The 23,455-nt window shown below is 46.7% G+C and overlaps 1 protein-coding gene across 7 annotated transcripts in view; it reads right to left on the bottom strand.

The window, feature by feature from the left end:
- Positions 1-22,551, bottom strand: part of ERBB4 (erb-b2 receptor tyrosine kinase 4) — a 604,652-nt gene extending 582,101 nt beyond the window's left edge. For 3 of the 7 annotated variants that reach the window (XM_062602123.1, XM_062602130.1, XM_062602116.1), the window contains exon 1: positions 22,233-22,550. In XM_062602123.1, the coding sequence (XP_062458107.1) occupies positions 22,233-22,329 (97 nt within the window). In that variant the 5' untranslated portion in view covers positions 22,330-22,550. Of the gene's footprint in view, positions 1-22,232 lie in introns of all 7 variants that reach the window. The other 4 variants (XM_062602108.1, XM_062602146.1, XM_062602154.1 and 1 more) reach the window with 2 other exon arrangements.
- Positions 22,552-23,455: the final 904 nt, after the last annotated feature.

The following is a 23,455-nucleotide window of genomic DNA, read 5'->3' as shown; positions in this document are numbered from 1 at the left end:
TGCCATAATAGCTGCATAAAAGGAAAACCACTCCAGGTAATTGGCAGGCTCTGCTAATTGAAAACTGGGGAGGTAATCATTTGGCCCAGGGAAAAGCCCCACTCACATGCTGTAATATGGACCACCATCTGCTTGCTAAATTAGCTGCAGTGAAATATTAACATAAAAATGACTGACACTGATTACTTTTTGAAGGAGTTTGCCTTAACACAGAGGACATTTCATCACCTCAATGAAGCTCCTCCTGAAACAGAAAGCAATTTGTCCTCCAAAGGGCCAAGATATAGATGTAGTCAAACTTAACTGAGCATAAACCCATTAGCTTACCAGTGATGGACCTTCCCAGTAGCATCAACTTGATGGGACAAGCATCCTCAGCTCTTACTGCCTTGGGCCTGCATTCACCTATTGCATGGGACATGCTGGTCCTTATCTCTAGGGAGAAGATGTACAGACCTGTACAGGACAAGGGCAGCCTCACATCCAGGGTCACTTAATTCACTGTGATTAACCAAACTTTGGGTGATTGAGGAGCTCTCAGAAGCTCTGGCTGGCTCAGGTAAAATGGGATAGAAACAGTACTCCTGCTTTATCTCAGATCACAAGGCTGGATCAGGGGTGATCATCTGCTTCTCTTTACAATTCCCAATCAAGCCAAATCTTCCCCATCTGGGGCAGAAACTTGTCCACTTCAGCAGCCTGCACTCAAACCCCAGCCTCTGGAAGCAAACACAGATGAGGAGAGCACCTCATATGGATGATGGGCACACACATCACATTGCCCAGAAGAATACAGCAAAAACTGCTCACCACAAGATACAGGTAAAAACAGCAGCCGACCTCCTCAATTCCATGAGATTTATCCTTATATTGCAATCATGGCAACTGTCTCCCTAATGTTCTCACCACAAGCCAAAATCCACACGGCACCATGCACAACACCACATGGGGAAAAACCAAGCACCAAAAAGCCTGGATCTGGAGCTGCAGTGAGAAACCGCATCTGAGGAGGAGTAGGGCCCTTCTTCCTCTCAGACTTTTCACACCAAGTGCAAGGTGTACCACAGTAAATTAAAACAAAGATGCTGTTCAAGAAAGGAATCCAAGCTCACTGATTAAACTTATAGCAACAGCTGTCAAACAAAACATTAAAGCACACAATATATTTGCTATTACAAGTTCCTATCCTATACCTTCCCCAGCACTGCTTATTTACCTAAGGGAAGGAAAACACACAAATATGCTGCTTCTTCTCCTCCTAAGCCTGTATTTTTTCAGTGAACACACAGCCTTTGTATCATAACAATAGCAAAGAGCATCCAAATACAGACCCCATCACTTGCCATACTGATACACAGCATCAGCATGTTGCATACACACATGCATGTATTGTATATGTATAAAAGCATACACAGCAGGACATAGGAAAATGCAGACACACTGTTATGCATTTTATAAGCCCAACTAAAGCTGCACCACTGAAGCAGTAATCAGAGGGGCTCCCAAGTAGCCCCAAGGGTCCCTTTTTGCCTTTAGCAGTGAAGTGCAGGAGGTCCAAATACTGCCTGTACCTCTGCTAGCCCACACAACCATTGAGGGATAGAAGACTGAAGGCATCAAAGCCACTTCCCTGAACCACACAAGCCTTCAAACTCACAGCAAGCACACTTGGAGGAACTTGGAGTCACACTTTAATTCTTTGACACATGATAACGCTGGCAATCAGTACCATGTACAAACTGCTTCCCTCCAGCTCTTTGCACTGACTGTTTTGCTGAGAGAGGAATTTGGATTCTCCATTGTCCTTCAGGGCTTAATGTAAAAAAAAGCACACAAAAACCACACAAAACTGTTTTAAAACATCACCCATGATACTGACAGTTAAACCTGAAATCCTTTACATCAAATATCACAATTACAGGGGTCACGTCACATCATTTCACCCCCACACACACCCCTTTTGCAAGAGCTCCGTTTTTACTTTTGCTTAAGCATCAGAAGAAGCGATGGAGAAAAGTTTGAGGAGAAGCCATACGAAGTTCCTGAGGCAAGAGCTCATTAGTGACTCACCGCTATAATTAACAGTTAAGCTGACCCCATCAGGAGTCAAAATGCATTTTTCTGATGGAAATGGAACGGGTCTCTAGAAACCTCATCGCAGCAGTTGAGCACACATACACACACAGATGGCACCCTCAAGAAACACAGTTTAATCACTACGGACTGGTTTCTATATTAAAGACATAAGTAAACGACAGCAAATAAAGCAAATAATGTTTTTGCAATGCCTTGATACATATCCCTCAGTCATCTTCAGGTGTCAGCTGTAATAAATGAAGCATTTACTGGGTGCAGGCTTCACTTTAAACAAATCAGTGCAAGTCCCTAAAGGAAACAAGCAGCAGCATATTCATAGTAGCATTTCATCATTCCGGAGCCGGCAGAACGAAGCTGACAAGTACACAAGATAAATACTTTGTTCTGTCATGCTGTGTCATGTCGGGGAAAACAAAGTGTTAGATGACCTTTGGAGGCACAGCCCACAGAAGCCTCCCTTCTCGCTTCCACACCGCTGTCGAAAGGATGGGAAAAAGGAAGATAAAATAGGAACACCCCTCCAAGGCACTGCTTCACAGCAGCTGCAACTCAAGGGAACTCACAGCCACCTTCCTGGCAGAGGTTTTGCTGCTGAAGCCTGAAAAGCCAATAGAGCAGGAGGCAACACCGCTGCACCTCTGGAAGTTCTGCAGTAACAGCACCACACTCGTCAAAGGGGAAAGAATTAGAACTGTGCAAGTTAATTACTATTGATCACTGGTTCCCACCAGCAGAATGCGTGTTCACTTTCTGTGCTTCTTTAAAAATAAATGGAATTACACCCTTTTGCTCTTGGTGGGATTTAAAGGCACAAACCTGGTTGAGCAGAAACCAGCCCTGCTGCTCGCTGCAGAGGACGGCTCCAGCACAGCAGCACAACCCAAGGACAATGCTTTCTGCACCAAAATCACTTCATTGGGCCAGGCAAAATCACGCAAGGACACTTCTCCCCTTCAGCAGGACCATGGTGTGAGCCAACTCCATGGCCCATCCAGTTCTAATGCAGACAGACATGCAAGTAAAGCATGTCAGTGGTGATGCACTGAAAAACCTATGTACACCAAATGCCCATTAAGGCCCTTGGTAATTTTCTGTTCATTCCAGCCACTTTGAAATTCTACTTGTGTTTTAGTTTATTTTCCTTTATTTTTTTCCCCTGATGTTTCCAGGAACATCCCTCAGGCTCCCCATCCCCAACAAGCAATGCTGGGAAACACAAACACATCATCTCCACCACATTTTCACATGTCAAATAGCCTCTGTGTGGGTACTTTGAGACTAGGGAAAGGAGAATACTGAAGTACTTTGGATGGGAGAGTGAGTATTAATAAACACCTTTGAATACTGCAGAACTGGTGCAATCAGTGTTTTAACTAGTAAAGGCATCTGATGGGACACACTGTCCTGTCTCACCTTACCAGGATGTGCCTGCTACCCTCCCACTGCTGAATCTCACAACAGCACAATTAAATATTTTATTGTTATTTTTTCCTAAGAGTTCCCATTTTTAAAGTGCCAGGTAAGCAACAAAACTAATTCAATAAAATACAGATGATTGCAAAGACCCAAGGAATACAAGGAGAAGATGTGGAGCTGGGTTGAGCAAAACTAATCCGAGGCCCTTTTTATTAAAGCTAAGCATCAAATATATACTTTCATTTAAAATAAATCACTTTGTGTTCTCAAATAACTGTAATAACTAACCATAGATATTGTATTAATTGTAAGCATGGGTATAGTTGACATTTTCCTCCTCCCTTTTCTCCCATGAGAGATGGCAAGCAGCAGACTGTCCTCATTAATTACACTGTCACTTTCCTATAACAACCCGCAGTTACAGAATCTCCATAATAAATTATATATATATATTTACATCAACTTCCTAGCTTTCACACTGGTGTATCCAATTACTGTGAAAGAGACAAATAGGTAATTAAGCTATTTGCAGCTAAAGAAGTCTGGCATTACCAGTGTAAAAAGACAGGTACCGGAAAGCTGGCCCTCTAGTATACATAGTAAAAAGCAGTAATGCTAAAAAGCAGATAAGGTAAAAGTGCATCTGTAATTATTAACAATATGCCTAACATTTAAGTGTCACATTATTATGAATTAATTTAACATTCATTAGAGTTGCTCTGATATTAATGAATCCGTTTGCCAATTGCTTTGCCTTCAGATAAGACTCCTGCAGTTCCGTCACAACCCAGTTGTTAAGTATTAATTAACAAATGCTTAAGAGTGAAAGGCTGGAAAGAGTAGTTAGATAACAAAGTGGTTTGATACATCAAATACACTGTATAGAAGAGAAATAATAATGGGTAGACCTACAGAGCCTCTTCTATTAATTTTTAGCCAGGTTCCTTTAGAAAGTAGATTTTTGGATGGTTGCAGGGTACTGCATCTATCCAAGCGCTCCAAATCTTTGCACTTCTGGGCCAGCTTCAACTGCCCTGACCTCTGAAGTGACCACAGGTCTAACTAGGCAGAAGAGCTCCCTAGACAAGCTGCCCACCAGAGCCAGCTACAAAGCAAGGACAGAGAAACACCCATCTGCACTTCCAGATGTGTTCATCACAACCCAGGCAACACCCTGCCATGCCCCAAGGCAGGTTGGGGTGGAGAGCAACACCCACCTCCTCGCCCCAAGCCAAACCCAGTCATGGAGATGTGACAGCATCACTCCAGTAGCACCTCTATGTGTTTATCCTTCTTTCTCTGTAAATTACCACCCCATGATGTTTTAAGCATCATATGGACTAAACCAGAATGTTACTCTGCATTAAAGAAAAATAGTTGAAAGACATGAGAAGCAACCCAAGTGCTAACAGTTTATTATAAGAGTTCCTTAACTAAAGCTGAACCACAATGAAATATTTTCAGAAGTACACGTGGCCTCCCCAGGAATACTAAGTGGCTTCATTATTTTTCCTGATTATAGGCTGAATAGCAAATGAGTTTATAATAGAAACTGCTGCAGGAATATTTTACCCCACCAAGAAACAGAAGCACTATAGAGAACTACACATCTTCCCATCCCATGGATCTGGGAAAGTGCAAGAAGAAAGCATTATACATCCCAATCCTATCATAGTGAGAATTAAAAAAGAAAAATAATTTTCATATATATATTTTACATACATGTATAAAGTGTGTGTGTTTTTTTTATATATACACACACACACGTACACTCTTTTCCCCCCTGCATTTCTGTCCCAAAGCCTCCCTCAGGACATGCTGCCAGCATGCCTCACATCCCACTAGGTTGCTTTTTGGGGGACCACCCTGTATTGCTGCTTCATTTGGCAGAGGCTGACTCCCCACAGAGCACCTCTATTTCCCCACTGGTGGGAAAGGATGAGCCTGGGCAGTGCACACAGCACCACAATAGAGGTTTCTGTGTGGTTTTGAGGGGGGTGACTTACTGAAGAAGATGCACTTCAGAGGGATGTAGCCACTGACAGGATGCACATATCTATTTCCTCTAGCAAGCTTTCAGGAACCAAAGCCCTTCCCAGCAGTGGGAAGCAAGGTTTCCTGCTGCAAAACCTGCATTTTCTTACAACGAGGAGCCTTGACCAGGCATGCTGCTGGGGGAAGATAACCAAGAGCAATTTCATGGACACCAGGCAGGCACACTTCCTCCGCTCAGCAAGGAGCGGGGCCAATAACTGTATTTACTTCAGGATGACCCGAGCTGATGATGATGCTCAGCAAGCAAAGCTCGCCTGATACGGCTTGTAAAAAAAAAAAAAAAAAAAAAAAAGCCCAAAAGAAAACAACAAACCAGCAATGACAACAAAAACACACTAAAACCACCCAAACCTAAAACTGGTTTGTGTTTTCTCTCCCCTATTGCTTTCTTCCCACTGCATCCTTCCACCCTTCTCACCTTGCCAGGGGAAACCACATTTTTACAGGCAAGAGCTATTCTCCCTTGTCTCCAACACACACCCGTGCAGTTGTATATAGACAAAAGGCAGGCACCCACCCTAAAAATAACACAGCACTGCGCTTCAGAAGTAACCTGATGCTAAAACAACATGACAGCTGCCATTCGCCTTTCCCAGGCGAATCGAAGGAAGGGTTTAGTCATCCCGACCTGCTGGATGCTGCAGCAAGTGCTGGGCTATTCCAGGGGAATCAGTAGCTCCCACTGAAGGTTACCAAAAGGGGGGCACAGGGGTTCAGCAAAGGGCTGCATCCAGACCCATAGGATCCCAAAGCTTGTGCAGTCATGGGGCTGTTCCACAGGAGGAAATGTGTGTCTAATGACAGCGCTTCTTCTCCTCCTGTCTCCCCACTCTCAGTGCCTGGAAACTTCCTTGCTGTCCCAGCAGAGAGAGGAACAGGCAGAGTCTGCACAGGGAAAGCAGAAGCACCTACTAATACAAAACCAACTCTTAATATCTCTAACAGTGTAACATTCTTACCAGTGCTTCCTACAGACTCCAGAAATCAAATACCCCAAGGAGAAAGCAATAAGGCAAACCATCCACATATTTCACAGGAAGTGTTACAAACTGAAAGATGCACATTTCCATCAGTCTGCCTGCCACCAGCACTCAAAGTTCTTTTGCTTCCCCCCCCCCCCCCTTTTATTTAGTATCTACTTTAATTTGCAAGAAAGCTTCCAAATTACCTTAACTTCATACCAAACTGTGACAAATCAAGGGCATAAAAACCAGCAGACTGCAGGGAAGCAGCCTGACTACACTGCACCTCTTTATGGTATAAAAGTTTCTCTCTTGTCTTCCTTCCCATTTAAACATTAAGCCTTCCAAAGCTGTGTCTTTTGCCAATTCAGAGCTCAGCTAACTACACTTGAAGGCAGCAAGAGAAAGACAGACCATACTTCATGCACTCAGGGCTGAATAGCTTTGCAGTAACACAGGCAATACGTCGCCTGCAAGAACAGCCAGTAGAACTTCAATCTCTTGCTGGTAGACTGTTCCCTCATAGTAAGGAGCGACTGCAAGCCAAGGTCAACTCTTCCCTTTAATTCTCTTCTTTATCCTTTCTCCCCCAACCCCCCTTCCCAAGGCATGGGAAGAGAGCTTAGTTATTTCTGCATGGATGCAAGGTGAATGAGGCTGTCGCTTCTCATTGCAGTGCTATTTATTACAGGTCGCTGACATAATACAACTTCCCCACACACAATGGAAGAAAAGGCAGTGGGGGAAGGAGTTCTTCAGCATTGCCTCACTTCTTTGAAGGGAATAAAAACCAGGCTTTATTTATTTATATAGTGATCTGACAACAGAGATGCAGCAGCTTGTTTTCAGAGGCTGCCTGCTGACAGAAGGCAAGTTACCCTGTTATTTGGTGGTTTAAGAACACACACACACACACACACACCAGAAGAGTACACACTGGGAGAAGAAACTACAAGCTTAACCAGACACGCCAATGAAGAAGGGAGAAACGAATGAAATCAAGACTGGGGGAGTATCATAAGCTTGCTCCTGCACAAGCTAGATTCACACCAAGGAAAGAAATAGGGTAATAAGAAATTAAGCTTCACATCCTCAGCCGGTGTAAATCAGCATCATCCCTGTAACTCCCCTTGCTGCAGCAGGAGACCCATTCCAGAATGCCTGCCTGGTTTAGGGGTTGGTTCTAGTCTCTCATCAGCAGTTCCTCCCAATTTAATTCTTAGTTTCAGATGAAAAGATTTTATAGACCTCTGTTCTGTCTAGAGATGGGTTTGCCTAGAGCTCCAAGCAATAAACTGATGAGAAATCAATTTTTCCTGCACTGTGCTTTGTAGTCTTGCTTTTTCTTTTTTCTCCACAGAGCACTGAGAGCTGTTTATGAAATACCACATTCCTTACTTGTTTTCTAAAGGTAAGCTAATGCATTTAAAGATCAAGAATATCCACATCCTATTTTTAGGTTGCCAACGGTAAACTAGAGCTGCTGTAATAAAAGGATCTTTTAATTCACCTCTCATTTTATTTCACACCCAGATTAAGAGATAAATGAGCCTGTACCAAAGGCAGTGGAAGTTGCAGCAGTGACTCTGGAGGATGCAGAGCGATCCAAATGTGACTGCAAGAAGGCTTTTGCAAGCTTCCCCTAGGGCTGGCTTTCACCCACAGACCCCACAGTGCTTCCAAGTCACACAGCCAGCTCTCACCCATAGGAACACATGATGTGGAAGAGTGGTCCTGTGTCCTCCTGTACATCATTTATCACTGAATTACACACTTAAACCCCATCATCTGCATTCTCTCGCAGCAGCATCTGTAACGGAGCATGGCAGTTGCTATGCAGCGAGGGCAGCTATTAGCTCTTCTCCTGATAATATAATTAGTATTATAATTTAAGCAGCACATTTTTTATCCTTTCCTACCCCCAAACGCTTTATGGATTAATACCTCTACTCAAAAGGCTGTCCATCTCATGAGCCTGAACTGAGACCGTGGAGCAGAAATTCACGCCTCTGGAGAGCTCAAGTCTTAAAGACTGTGTTTCCCAGTCCTCAGGGTGCCAACAGCAGCAAGGTGAGCTGGCAGTCCCCAGTGGTCACAAAAGCCTTTCCAGCAACATCCAAAGTGAGTCCAACAACACCAACCCCATGGCTGCTGCCAAGGGGCCACCAGATCCTGCTCACAAATCCCCTACCAAGGTCTCATCCTCCCCAAAGGCAGGAAGCTGGTGAGTATTTACAGAGAGGAATAAAGACAATGCAATCACCTGCGCTGGAATGTGGAAAGACTGCCTGCACAACCCGCAAAGAGTCAAAGGATTTTTAGCTTCTCAAACTGTGCCAAGACAGAGCTCAAAAAGCCTCATGTGCTCCAACACTGCTCCCGGCTGCCTCATTTAAGCATCATTTCAGGGGCAACCCTCCACCTGTATTTTTGGCTGCAGCTCAACCACAGACTGCTTTCCTGTCACCATCTCCTTCACTCTCTGTGGATGTGTAATCGTTACCAAAGCTACTGGGAAGGCACGAGGAAGAGCTTTGCAAGCTCTGGATTACATGCAAATGTAACGCAACCCTGTCCTTCCTCCCCATAGCCTCACCTCCCACAACCAACCACCAAATTAATTAAATGCTACACAAGCATAAACAGAATGAAAATACAATGGGCTTGGATCATTTCACCCTTTTTACAGCAGTTGTGCTTCTGTAGCATGGGAGGGAATGGTGGCTTGTTAGCCTGAGCTGGCTCCTTCAGTTCAATTGCTGAGGCTACCCAACACACTTGCACTCTTATTTGCTCTCCTTTCTACTGTGTCCCAAGCTGTGAAATTAATATGCACAGAGGACATAAACCTCTCACTCAGGAATAAAAAGTGACCTTAATATGCTCCTGCTTAATCCTTCCCAGGCTCATCGCTCTGGGAAGACAACCCAGCAGGAAACTAAAGTGCCACTTTGCCCTCTGGTGAAAGCATCCATTCCATCTGTGACTCCTTGTGGGAAATCCCTTGCTAGGAGGGAGCACCACAGCAGCAGGAGCAGAGGTACCACGTAGGGCTGCTAACTAAACCCTCTCCACACCAGCTACATCCATGCCTAGACAATACAGTGCAGAAAAGCAGAGAGTGCAGACCTGATGTGAACATAACTACTCAACATAGCTGGCTTTCAGGGAAAGTCAGGGGGTTTGGACCAAAAGGGCCAGGCTTTAATGAGGAGGCACATGTGAGAAACTGCTTTTGCTTCTCAATCCACCTATGCAGAAGCAATGTGCACTTTGCACAGGAGCAGCCATCCTGCCAGAGGCACACACAGGGGCATAGTTGCTGCTGAAGCTACAAGGGAAAACTCCATCCAAAGCTTATTTAGGATATATTTAATTTATGCCTACCTACACTCACTCCACTGCCCCAGGTGAGACCTGGGGCTTCTCCTGTTAAGAGTTTCAAAACTGTAGGCCCCCAGACAACAAATCCTAAAGACTTCTGCCATACCCACCTTTTCATGCATGAGAAACTGCCCCACTGAGCCCTGAAACTAGAGGTTTGCATGGTGAAGTCGGATGATGCTTTGGATGGGAACGTAGCACCCTGCTCTGCAGCGAAAAAATGGGATGACACTATTTCCTTCATCCCAGTCCGGAGAGATGCTTAAGTGCACATCTTTCTCTAAAGGGACGAAAGAAGCAGCACTAAATTCTGACTACAGAGCCCTCACACACAAACCAGTCACACAGTAATTCTAAGGGCTTTTTTGGGACTACCTTAATTCTCCTTTTCCTAACATACAGTGGCAATGGCCACAGAGACCAAAATCTTGCTTATGTGGGCATCCAGGCAAATGAGAGCTTGCATCAACTGCAAAGTGGTGAATGCAAGGAATTCCACAGATTCTTCAGCTACAGGGTTGAATTCTTTCATTGGAAAATAAATATTTTGACAAGAGTATCAGATAAAGGAAAAAAGTATGAATATAGACAAAATAAACAAATTCTGCATTGACAGAAGTATCCTATTACATTTTCAAAGCAATAAACTCCAGAGCGATGAGGCTGCATCCATGTTAGTAGGTCTTAAATTTAATACCCATACACACACTGGTGTAACACACACATACCCATCCCCAGCCTTTTCAACAATTGTCACAGATCCAGAGCACAAGGCCACAGCAAAAGCAAAACCTAAACACACTGGACTCATTCAGGAGAGCCCAATGCTGCTTCTGGCTTAGCCCTCAACTTGTACAAGGGTGGATCTGTCACTTCAGTCCTCAGCATTGCAACCTTTTCTTTGGATTTAAATCAGCAAGCCTTTGGCACATGGGCTACCCACTGTATTCCTCCAACGCTTTGCTTGCATGCATTACACCAATTGCATTACCAGCCTTCTGCAATGTTACTGAAATCACAATTGTACTCACATCCACAACTCCACTGTTCAACCTGCTGCCTGCTCACTGAACACCTCCATGTAGCTTCAAGTGGCTTTTGGTTTTCCCTGTTTTATTTATCTGGTGCTTACCCGTATCAATCAGGCAAAGCCTCTAGGATGCCTTCTGCACAGTAATGAACTACCGTGCCATAATCTGTATTTTGGGAGCATTTCTCAACAGACACTCATCCTTTTTTACCATTGAAAATGTACTGATATGTATTTATTTTCAAGAAGGAAAAGACACTTCCTTCAGAGGAACAGAGATCTGTTAGTAACATTAAAGCAAAGACAAGAAACCTGGAAAGGGACTTTTTACATGCATGTAGTGACAGAGGGAATGGCTTCAAACTGACAGAAGATGGATTGAGATGAGCTCTCAGGCAGAAGTTCTTCCCTGTGAGGGTGCTAAAGCGCTAGCACAGGGTGCCCAGAGAAGCTGTGGCTGCCCCATCCCTGGCAGTGGTCAAGGCCAGGTTGGACACAGGGGCTTGGAGCAACCGGCTCTAGTGGAAGGTGTCCCTGCCCATGGCAGGGGGTTGGAACTGGGTAAGCTTTAAGGTCCCTTCCAACCCAAACCAGTCTGGGATTCTACAACAAAATGCACAAGGAAAACACCAATGGGAGGAAGGGGAAGGTGTCACAAAACTCAGCCATCTTTAGAAAGTTGTGTTTTCTACCATGATTATTCAGAGCGCAATTTGCAGAATTTGTTAATTTGACATGCAAATGGTCAGTTACACATCTAACTGACCATTCATGCAAGCAATTACACCCACGATTACCTGACTGCATAATTGTCTGGGCCTAATTTTGAAACTGGGTCTTACATTTTCTGTTGAACACAAGCACTGTGTTTAATAAATAGGTATCGAGTAGTTCTGAGGCAAAGTCATCCAAACCTACTGACTCAAAACCAAATATTGACAAAACATGCTTAAATGAGTATTTACCCAAAAAGAGCATCACGTAACCCTGGCCATAAAGCTGCATGTGCCCAAACTGAGCCATAAGTTTCCTTGCTGAAACTTCTAGTGCTTCGAATTGCGACTCGCAGCAAAATACATAATCAATGTAGGCACAAGTATCCGTACAAACACACCAGATAGACAAAAACTATCAAGCTCCTTATTGTCATTTTTTCTTCAGAGGAAGACTTGTTCTGGGACATTCTTGCTGCTTAAGTTGTATTCTAGGGAGGAAAATCAAAGTAAAAGCACATTAAAAGAAGCCTACACTTAAACAAGCCAGTCAGCAGCTTGTAAGCTTAGTTTCATCAGGCAAACCCTGAAGATCAGGCAAAACTCAGGCTCTGAATGATGAGGTGATGCAAGCTTTTTGCGTGCGATCTAACTGATTAATGTCCCAGGTCTTCACCTTGCTGACCTCCAAGGAGAGGTTTCCTTGTAAACTTCATCACCTTCAAGTACTTTCAGCCAATGGTAAGGAGTATAATTCTTCTATGGAATAATCCTAAAGACAGTCAATTTTCCTGTGAATGTCAACCACAAACCTCTATTTTACATGTCAACCGAAAGCTCTTTCAGATTAGCTGTCAGAGTCCATGAGTTTTGGCCAGATATCAATTTTCTGTGTGGATGATGCATTAAATTTAAGATGCTTGTTGCTACAATGGGCAAAGGAATACAGCAATTACCAGGCCATTTCTGACTTATGAATCCGTAAGTAATCATATTGTTGGGAACTCAAACTTGGTGGGAAAGAAATGAAGCAGTGTTAAAAGCAAAGACTATCGCTGAGATACTAACTGCCAGCTCCCTCAGGATGCATGTTGGTGGAAAGACCCGATATCACAGTCCCCGAGCCGTAGGTACATTTGCAGAGACACAGGGAAAAGCTACTCCAATGCCCTCAAGCCTGCATTTCATCCATGACACCTACACTTAGACCACAGAGAAGATTTGAGGTAGTGCTTGTTTCTCTCTCCACCACTCCCTGATACTTTGGTACCTGCTGCTTACGTTTATTTCTGTCATATGCTATTAAGGCCCTGTATTACTTGCCCAGAAACACCCTTTTCAGTATTACTAAGTCAGGCTTGCGTGATTGGAGAAGTGATGTTGTTCCAGCACTTCATACGTACTGCTGACTCGCAAGGAGAGACTTATTTTAGCTGGTAAAACAAGTCTCTGAGCCTGTGCCACCAAATAAAGAGGTTTTACTCCAGATGTTCCTAGAAACACAGGCATGTTCCAGTTCATACGAGTTGTCAGAGAATTTAGTCAACAACTGATCTAAGAAAGAAGATGAGCTTCAGTGATCTTAGGTGGGTTCATCAAGAGTTAGCAGGGATCCCCCCAAATTACTAGCACTTTGGTTCACATCAGCACTATCCAAGTCAAAAGGCAACAATCCAAGTAGCACTGCATCCACCCTCCTTGCTTGGCCTTGCGCCAGCACTCATCCTCCAAGAGCATGCAACAGTATTGCCTCCATAAACTGCTCTAAACACCATCCGTGCCCCAGGGAGACACTGGCATCATTAACAGGACAAAGCATAAAAACCTCACACTGCCTCCAGAAGGCAACACAAACAAATCTAACCCTGACAGAGGCTACCCGATGCCAAAGTTTCCATAGACAGTGTGGACAGAAAGTGTTTGGAACAGAAGCTTTCTGCCCAAATGGACAGAATCCGTCTGGGATAGAGAGGACCTACAGAAATCACACACCCTCATATGGCACTTGGAGAAAGCTATTATTCACAACGCTTTTTTCTCATTTCTACGGGCCTTCAGTGAGACCGAGATTATTCAAGTTGACAGTGAAAGTTTGGCAAGATCATTTTCCAGTATCAAAGGACACCTACTCAGTAATTGCTCTGCTGTAGCATCAAGCATAGCATATATTTTAATGCCTTAACCACATGTCATGGCAGAACTGGACTAAAGTTATTAAGAGTCTTAATAAACCCGTGTTTCCATCCCCAAAGTCACCAGCAATACTTGCCAGGAGTCAATCAGCCCCTCCATAAAAATCTTACAAATGAGTTATAAACCAAGGCTCATAAAAGCAATTCTTGCACTTTTTATCCCGTTTCTTCAGCTACAGGAGTTTTAACCTTTCTCTGCACACAGAGCAGCCAAAGCAGCTTTTCTTTCTTTATGCAAAGACTGAGGTCCTCACAACTCCAAGATACTAGGATAAAATGAACACAAATTTGCAGCCAGTAACACTGTGTGAATCTATTTGTAAACCTTAAAAACAAGAGGAAAAGTATCCTCCTTCTGTCCCCAATCTTTAGTTACTCCAAAAAAAAGTAAATGCTATTAACAGGTTATTTAAAAAACTATTTTATTAAAGGTTTGAGCTGCACACCAAAACCCACAGACAACCAGAAACAGCCAGCACAGCCCTGATATTGCCTCCTTTATGAGGAGCTGGACCAAGCCACAGAAAACAAAGCATCACTACAGAAAGACACCCCCCCCTTGACCTGTGCCACAGGCACCGCATTATCAACACAGCAGCTGTTTATTATATCATGATGTAGAGACAGCGACACGTGAAGCAACACTAGAAGCAAACCTCACCCTTGACTTCAGTGTTATGCAGCAACGTAAATGCTGTAAAAGTTATCACTACTATTTATAGACTCTGATCATTTTATATGTTTTGAATACGATCCTCCCAATACAAAGCAGAGCCCTGGGTGACACCCGGCTGCGTGAGCTGGCAGGAGTTTTAAACACCTTGCACAAGAGGACCTAAACGTGCATGATTCTAACTCCCGGAGATAAAGAGAGATCCTTTGCATGGAGAAAACAGGGAGTAACTTGCAGGAACAGCCAGCGCAAAAGTCCTCCTCTGGCTCAGGGAGCAGACGAGAGAGAAAGGCTGCGATGGCTTCACATTTGCTTTGAAGAATTCCATCTCCTGTTAATGGGATATCAACTCCCTCATTCCTTTGAGCTCTGCTGGCTCTGGGGGCAACGATTCCCACCTTAAACACCACCAAAGCCCCCGGCAGCTCTCCTGGGTCCCCAGGCAGCTTGCCGAGACGCTGCGCTGAGCGACTGAGTCAGCTCGCACAGAGGGTGTGAAACTGCAGGGATCAGATCTCAGTTTGCTAAACTGAATTAGCTGCACACTATTCTGTTTGCCTATCAGTTTCTCCCACTCACGATGCGCTAACTCAGGCTGCAATACACACAGATAGGGTAATAAAGATGGCTTTCTAATAAAGCAAGCCATATACATCATTTTTTGCTTCCTTCCTCCACAATTCCATGGCTTTTTCCATACACTCCATTGCGTATGTCCTCTGAGCATTATTAATAGCTACTAAAGAATATTATCTGCCTACCAATCACTTCAGCTTCCTACTTAATGACAAGCACATTTTTAGAGCTTCAAATATATCAACAGAGACAATGGTTGCTAAATTTGAAGTCAACAACAACTGGAAAACGTTTGCTACTTCACTGGTATTTTTACGCGCTACAGAAATCTCTCTGGAAATAAATGAGCCCTTTTTTATCCTTTCAAAGAGACAATAACATAATAGCGACTTCTAAATACTGTCACATATCCTCAGCAACAGCAATTTAAATTTAGAGATATACATTTTTACTGCCAAAGATAATGAGCAAAAATATCCACAATTCAACTCTACATAGTGGATCGGATAAAAAAGGGCCTATCCTGAAACGATAGCTGGATGGCAGCCACAGTGCAGACGATGAGCAGTCACCAGGACGTGGACACTCTTAGAAAAGGGGATAAAGCAAAATATCTCCTAAGAACAAATGCTTATCGCTGCATCTGGCTGCAATGCTAGCCTTAAAAGATTACTAAAATATTCCATTAGCATACTAACCATGGCACATAAACTTTTATGCTTAAGATGTTCAATATTTCAATGTAATTTCAATTAATGGAAATTGGACATTAGGATATGTATCAAGTTAAGCGTGATGATTTTTCTCCCTGTCCTTGCACCAAAGCAGCTCCATCCTGCCAGTGCTGCAGCTACATCCATGGAAGAAGGTCCTTAGCAGCAAATTCAGGTTCAAGTGAGCAAAACGGCACCGCAAATCCCTCCCTGATACATTCAGCTCTGCACATAGAGGTTATTTAAGCACAAGCACAGGCAAGAGATGCTTTCTTGGGAAGCACCCTTTGTAGTGGACCAGGGGGAACAGCAGGAGCCAAGCCATGCCAGGCCAGAAGTCCATAGGACAGACAGAGACAGATTTCAGAGCTTTACGCGGCATATCATCACCTGCCCCAGATGGAAGAGCAGTGTGACCTCTTGCAGCCAGGGTGTGATGGCATTTCATAGAGATTTGGGCTTTCCAACTTACTCAAGATCTAATTTTGCAGCTTTGTTCAGAAGGGGGGGAATGGGTTTTGGGGTTTTTGTTTTGTTTGGGGTTATTTTTACAGTGTGCAAGCTTTTTCCTTCAACCTCCCTCTGACTTGAGCCATTTCCTTCCATGAATCACAATGCCGCAAAACTCAGGGGAGGGCTGAAAAACAGAGAGAGGTCAGGTATCACAACTCCTAATAGACATTTATGAGGCAATTTAGTGGAGCAGCTGCAGGCAGAGGGTCAGATAATGTCCTGCAGCTCCACAGTAGCTTCCCCACGTGAATTTAAATCCTATCAGCAGCATGCGCCAGAGCTCAGCATCCTCCCCAGCCACACTAGGGGTACCACAGCACAGGGCTGAGCTCTGTTGCACTGGTTTGCTGCACACTCCAAAAAGCAGAGGCATTGAGGTTTATGGTGCCACCCCACATACTAGCAGGGGGACAAGATGTTCTCCCCATTCAGCAGTCAATGCTTCAGCATCACCCTGGCATGGCTTGAACTGTTTCACCCCTCCCTGGCATCAGCTATAGGCTGGTCCTGGAGACCAGTGCCATCCAGACAGGTACTTTTTGGAAGGTTTCTATAAGCCCAACACCAGCTTGCAACAAGATAAAGAGTCATGTCACCATATGGCAAGAGCCCATGCTACAACACCAATTTATTAGGGAAAGATTAAGAAAGATCAAGTGCTCATTCAGTTAGCGTATGCCTATCTACACAGACATCAGGAGAAAGAGGAGCCAAACACTAAATGAATATATCTTAGGAATCTCTAAAAAGGACTTAATGGTATACAACGACTGATCATTTCTTACAGCTCAAAAAACTGCATTCCCTAAGTGCTTGGGGCTTACTTTCCCATTTACTTTATTTTCCCGCCTCCTCCTTTGTCAGGAGCTAGATTTTTACAGGCTTGGAAACAAAAAGCAGGAAAACAGAAATACTTCTCAATACTCTTACAATATGAATTCCTCGTATCTATTTATACTCTCAGTATGTTTACAGTACAAGCTTACAGTGTGACTAGCATGGTCTCTTGCAGTTTGAATTACAGGCTTTGCTGTCCAAAAGTCTGCCAGTGTCAGACCCTCAAGTATCCCTGATGCACAAGCACATCCTGGACTTTGCAGCCCCCTTTATGCAAAGTGGGAAGAAGGATGAGTTTCCCTGGCAGGCTATGGGGGAAATAAAAAAAGGAGATACATATATATATATATATAGCAGCATCTGTTCAAAGGCTTCATGAGGCTTGGCATCTGCCCATATGCCCAGCAGATGCAGTGGACAGTGCAGAAATGAGACCATGTACCACGTGAACACATGGCTCATCACAAGGAAGTTGCCACTGAGCACAGCTTAAAGTGTCTATCCAGAGCAAGAAACCGCTAAACAAACATTAACTAAAGTTGCTGAAATGATAGATCTTTCTGGCAGACTCCAGTGCTCCCATGGGATAACTCAGCTTCGGCTACGTGGGGACACATAAAATCCACCAGCAGCTTGTGCTTGTTTGCCAAAGGAAAACCTCTAAGTCAGTGAAAACAAGACCCACTGCACACACCAAGGACATGTCAGCACACATGTGTACACATGGGAAACCCAGATGCAGTCACCTCCTGCCTTAGGTCATGCCAAAATGAAAAGTAAATCCTGGGAACAAGCCCCGACTCCTTTTCCAGCAAAACAGCCTCAGCACACTGAGAACATACAGAGTCAATGGGGGCAGACCTGGCTTAGCTGTTCCTACAGAGCTGCCATTGCTTACCAGTAGCCTTAAGAGCCTAAACGTCTGTTTGCATAGTGTTAAAACCCCCATCAGCACAGGCAGGACACAAAGCTAGTTCAGAAGCTTCCAGGGAATCAATCATCACATTGCCCTGTACCAGCTACACTTACTGCCCTAGAGAAACTGGGAGAGGGCTCGCAGTGATGCTAAAGCACTTGGAGAAAAGAACCAGAATGAACATTAAAACAAAGGAGAAAAGGAAAAATAAAAACCTATGGGCTACACAGTCCTTCTGAGCAAGTATATGTATTTTAGAAGGACCATCTGATCTGAGTTAATGGTGACGAATAACAGGGTTATCTTCTTCTTTCTCTCCTAGCTTGCTACAACAGTTACTACACTAAGAGCATGCACTTCATTCTTAGATGGAACTTGCTCACCTTCAGTACCCAGTCATCAGCTTGGTCCTGACTTACTGACTTAACAAGTCCTCTACAATATAAACCCAGAAACTTTCTCCCAGTTTTAAGCACCTCCAAATATGATCAAATCATCCTTAACTCCTCCTTCAAAGCCACCTGAGCTCTTTTGGACACTCATTCAAAGCACTTTACAGTGTTTGAGTTACTCTCCCAGGCTGTTATCACACCTCCCCAATCCTGCAAGCGAGGGCATAGGAGGTGGGAACAGGACCCCAAGGACGACCAATTTCCTGCATCCCCTCCCTCCACTCCAGGCATTCCTGTGGCCTGGGAGAGGGAGACTGAGCAGCAGGACCACAGCCTGGGAAACCACATCTCCAGCTCCCGGCTGAGAGTCCTGCTGCCTGGGAGCTCCTGGGGGCTGCTGCCACCTAGAGATGCTCACACAGCAAGGCTGCGGGCAAGCCGCCCCGCACACCCCACCGTGTCCCATAGCAAAGGCACACAACGCACCCGAGCAGCTCACCAGCTCTGGCAGTGACTTGCATAAAGCTGTTTTTCCATCAAGCCGCTGAACAGAAGCATGCCGCTGATGATGGGCTGTGCTTTAGACACAGTGTGAGTGAACTTGCTGCAGCTTTCTTAAATTTATTTTGGTTTAAAAATTAAAATAAAAAATATTAATAAAAAACTAACATCCCTGAAAACTAGAAGAAAACATTTAGCTACATTAAGGGCTGTGGCTAATTCTCTGCTAGAGAACTGAAGGCACATTTCAGATCAACTCAGTATTACAAACTAAGGTCAGGAGTGCAAAGCAGCACTTGCAGACCAGCTCAAGTGCACCCCACAGGGTGCTGGGCCCTCTGCTACCATGCTCCTAAGGGAGTGGGCATGGCTTTCCCTGCTACCCATACCACTGTGCTCCTGTGCAGCTTCAGAGGGCTTTTTCTTTTGTGAGTTGCTAATGCCAAGTCTCATTCGGTTTACTCACAGGCATGTATTTCAGGTCTTATTATTAGTGTTTTCATGTTAATCACAAGCACAGCTCTTCGTGCCGGAATCCATACGCATACACATCAGTTACCACCTCTTTAAAAGAAGAGTCACAGCTCAGTCACTGGGACATTTTGCAGTGCCGGTATCAGCAGGCAGGTGCACACACGCAGGCTGCCTAGTACAACCTAGTGCCAAAGCTGCTCCGTGGGAATGCCTCAACAGCAGAGCCAGATCCCCTCTCTTCTGCCCTGCAGCAGCGCTGGGGACACATGGGGACAGTGGCAGCCTGCCCTGTTTCCGATGCAGAGACATCCCCACACCACAACTCTGAAGCATGGAGAGGAGCAGGACTCCCAGGAGGGATGCAGGGTCCATGACAGCACCCACTCCCCTTCGGTAAGAGGAGCTGGGACAGGACATCCTCTTTGCAGGGTCTGAGTCATTCGACAGCAGTTCCAGGCTGAAACTCCCAGTCAATATTTATCGTGCCTTTGCAAAGGCACTCGGAGCTCAGCCTAATTTTAACCATCAAATAGACATCGTGGCGGAATAAACGGGAGAGATGCCAAGGAGGGCTGCTGCAAAAGAGAGGAGCTGCATCTCTCCAAAGGTATGTGGCATGTCCCATCTGACATGGCCCAGAGAAGAGCAGTGGCACGAAATTAAAGCTTGCCCCTACATCTGCCTGAACACACTCTTCACTGAAAGAGAAAAAAAATGAATGTAAAAAGCTGTGAAAATATCTGAAGTACAATTAATTTCTCAGAGCAGTCTGAATACTTCAAACAGCACTAAGTTAATTTGGCTCTAATTATTTAACAACTCGCCAGCCCCATATATCAGAAAAAGGAGTTAATTTATCAGCTATTCCCAAGCAGAACAAAGACTTGCCAGCTTCCAGGTAACAGCCCAAGCTGTTTGGCTCACGTGACCCTGGCTGAGCTGTGTACTGCAAACATTATATGCCCAAGCATGGAGACAGAAGAAATCGAAAACCCCCAATGTATTCACATATTTACATCTTAACCAATGGATAATGAAATCAAAAGTTTGGCCAAGAGCATGAGCAAGGGCATCACCATCTCCCTTGATGCTGCTGCCTTTGTTTTCAGCACCAGAGCCCATCCTGATACCCCTGAAAGCCAGGGGAGCCCGAATTATGGAGGGACCCAAATACTTGCAAATCAAGGCTCCCCTACCCAGCCTGCTTCGCTATTTCAGCAAGCGCCAAGAGTCAATCATTAACAGCTACCATTACCCAGAGCTACGCCCAAACCCTTCCAAATAGAAAACATCACTCCATGCCTGTTAGTTTTATAAATGGGTTTGGGTTTTTGCACCATGCAGGGCACTGAGGCTTTTCTGCAACGCAGATCCAGGAGGATTCCCCAGAGGCAGCAGGAAGGAAGGAGAGCAACTCTGGACCGATGCCTTTCACTGGGGTATAAATCCAGCAAGGGAGCATCTTTGTGACTGTCCACTCCAAAAGCCATGTCCGAGCAATGGGGAAGGAGGGCTGGAGAGCACAGAAGCAGCCCGGTGGGGATGGCTGCTGCCCTTACTCAAGGGGCAGGCTACGGGGAAAGTCTTAGACAGAAAAGTATCAAGTCAGAGGAAGAGACAGGCTGCATGTTAACAGGGAGGCAAGCAAAAAGGTCCAGCAAAGCAGAGCCTGCAAAACAAGGCTCCTCCAACTGGGATTTACCGATTCCAACTGTAGGAAAAGAACGTATGAGACCAAGAAGCGGCAGCCGCGCAGCGTTTTACCCCTCCCGATTTCAAGGAACACAAAACAATCACACGCAGAAAAAGTAAACTGCTCACCAAGATCAAAAACCGCCTCGCAAAGCTTAACCTGGAGAGCAAAGCCGGGACACTCTTCTTGTGCTGCTCATCAAACGTTATCATCTCAGTTACATAAAGCCCCAAAATACAAATCGAATTGTGAGAATGAGGAGCTGTTGAACCAGTGCCGCCCAAACATCATGAATTTTGCATCACCGGGGAGGGGAAAATGGGGAAGAAAAGTTACAAGGATTGAAGAGATTCCCTTCTAACGTTTTATTCACAGCAAAACGCTCCCGAAAAGCGCGATGCGGCGGGAGGCGATCCCGGTGCCCTCCCCGGGAGACTACACCAGCACAGCCCGTACTACGGCGGCGGCGAACCCTGCTCCGATGCCATATAAGAATGTAAAATACCCGAGTCAAAGCCGCAAGTTTCCCTCCAGAAAGTTAAACCACCGGGATAGAGGAAAATGCGCCTTTTCCGGCTTTAATTTCCAAGCCGCCGGCTCCTTCCCTGCCCCCGTACGCAAACACCCTCAGACCCGCGTTTATGTTGCACTGTTTAGACACACCTTGTAGACACAACGTCTACGTCTGACGGGGGGAGAGCAAGCTTCCTCCTCTGCCCGGTGCAGCGCGAAACCACGGAGGACGCAGCCCCGTCGGGGCGGCAGCGGCACCTGACGGGGGGACCCCGGCGGGGAGGGAGCCGCTGCCGCACGGGAGCTTCCCGGCCCCGCTCATTCGTAGCGATAATAACTACGAGAACCGAGACCCGCGGGCGCCGGGCAGCGGCGAGAGGTCCGCGGCCGCACGGCGATTCCCGCAAGAGCTTGTCGCCCTCTGGCCGCCGCCTCTCCGCGGGACCCGAACAAACTCCCGCACCCCTGCGCCGGGCACGGGGACCCGCAGCCCCCCGCCGGGCTGGAGGAAAAGTTGTGGGGATGGCTGGGCTCCGCAGCCCCATTCCCCACCCCTCACCGCGGACCGGGCCGCTCACCCACCTGCCTGCGCCGCCGCGGCGGCCCGCGGGGCTCCGGCCGCCGCCACCACCAGCACACAGCAGCTCCACCACAGCAGCCCCCCGGCCGCCGCCGGCATCGCGCCGCCGCCGCTGTCCTCAGCGCCTCCGCCTCAGCGCCGCCACCGCCGCCATCCCCCGCGCAGCCTCCGCCGGCTCCCAAAAGTTGCCGCCGCCGAGCCGCCGCCCCCAGCGCCGCCCCTCCGCGGGCGCGCCGCGGCGCCGACGGGGCGGCCGCCGTTTGAGCCCGGCCGCGGGGCGCTGCGCCGCCAGCACGCGCGGAGCGCCGCGGAACGGAGCGAACGGGAGGAGGAGGGTTTGAACGGGAGGGGAAACGGCGGGCGGGGGGGGGGGGGGGGGGAGGAGCGGCGGGACGGAGCGAAGGGGCGGGCGGGGGCCGAACGCCGCGCGGGACCGCCCCGTGCGCTGCCCCCCCACCACCCGCCCGCTCCTCACCTCAGCCCCTCCGCACCTGCGGAGACGTGCGGTGCGCGCGTGCGCGCGGCCTCCCGCTTCCCGCCTCTCCCCCCCCCACCACCCCTTTCCACTCACAAACGAGGGGCAGGTGCTCGCGTCCTTTTCCCTCCTCCCCTTTTCCCAAGCAGGGAAAGTTTGTCCCGTTTCCGTTCGTGTTCCCGTTCCCGTCCGTTGGCAGCGCGCGGGCCCCGTCCCTTGGGAAGGGACACAGCTCCTGACAGAGCCAGGAGAGGGAGGGGACACCACAGCCGAATGGCGGAGGAAGGGGTCTGAGGCGAACGCCGCCATCTCGGGCCCAACCCAGCCCCCGGTGCGTTTGGGGGTGCTGGCAGGGGTGGAGCGCTCCGGCGGGGCAAGGCGTTAAGGGTGACAAGGAGAGGGGTGGTGGCAACCCGGAGCTCGCTCACCGCTGTGGTGGGTGCACTGGGGAGGGTGGTGAGCTGTGGGGCACGGGGTGCCATCTTGGAGAATCAGGGTGGGAAAGACCTTTAAGCTCATCCGGTCCAACCATTACCACGGCACTGCGAAGGCCACCACTGCGTGTGTGCCCTCAATTGCCTTGTCCTGGTGTTCAGTAAGGATATTAAACAACGCTGGCCCTAATACTGATTCCTGAGGGACATCTCTCACCCGTGTGCTAAGTATCCACCATCTTGATGGCTCCTGCCAGCACCTTGACACCTTGTAGCTGCACCCAGATGTGGGCGATTACAGTGCAGGGGTCCTGTG

Source organism: Pezoporus occidentalis, unplaced genomic scaffold (assembly GCF_034315485.1).
Source record: "Pezoporus occidentalis ecotype Australia unplaced genomic scaffold, CSIRO_AGI_Poc_V1 ctg118, whole genome shotgun sequence".
Classification (NCBI taxonomy): Eukaryota; Metazoa; Chordata; class Aves; order Psittaciformes; family Psittacidae; genus Pezoporus; species Pezoporus occidentalis.
The sequence above is the reverse complement of the archived record's forward strand: the minus strand, read 5'-3'. Positions and strand labels throughout refer to the sequence as shown.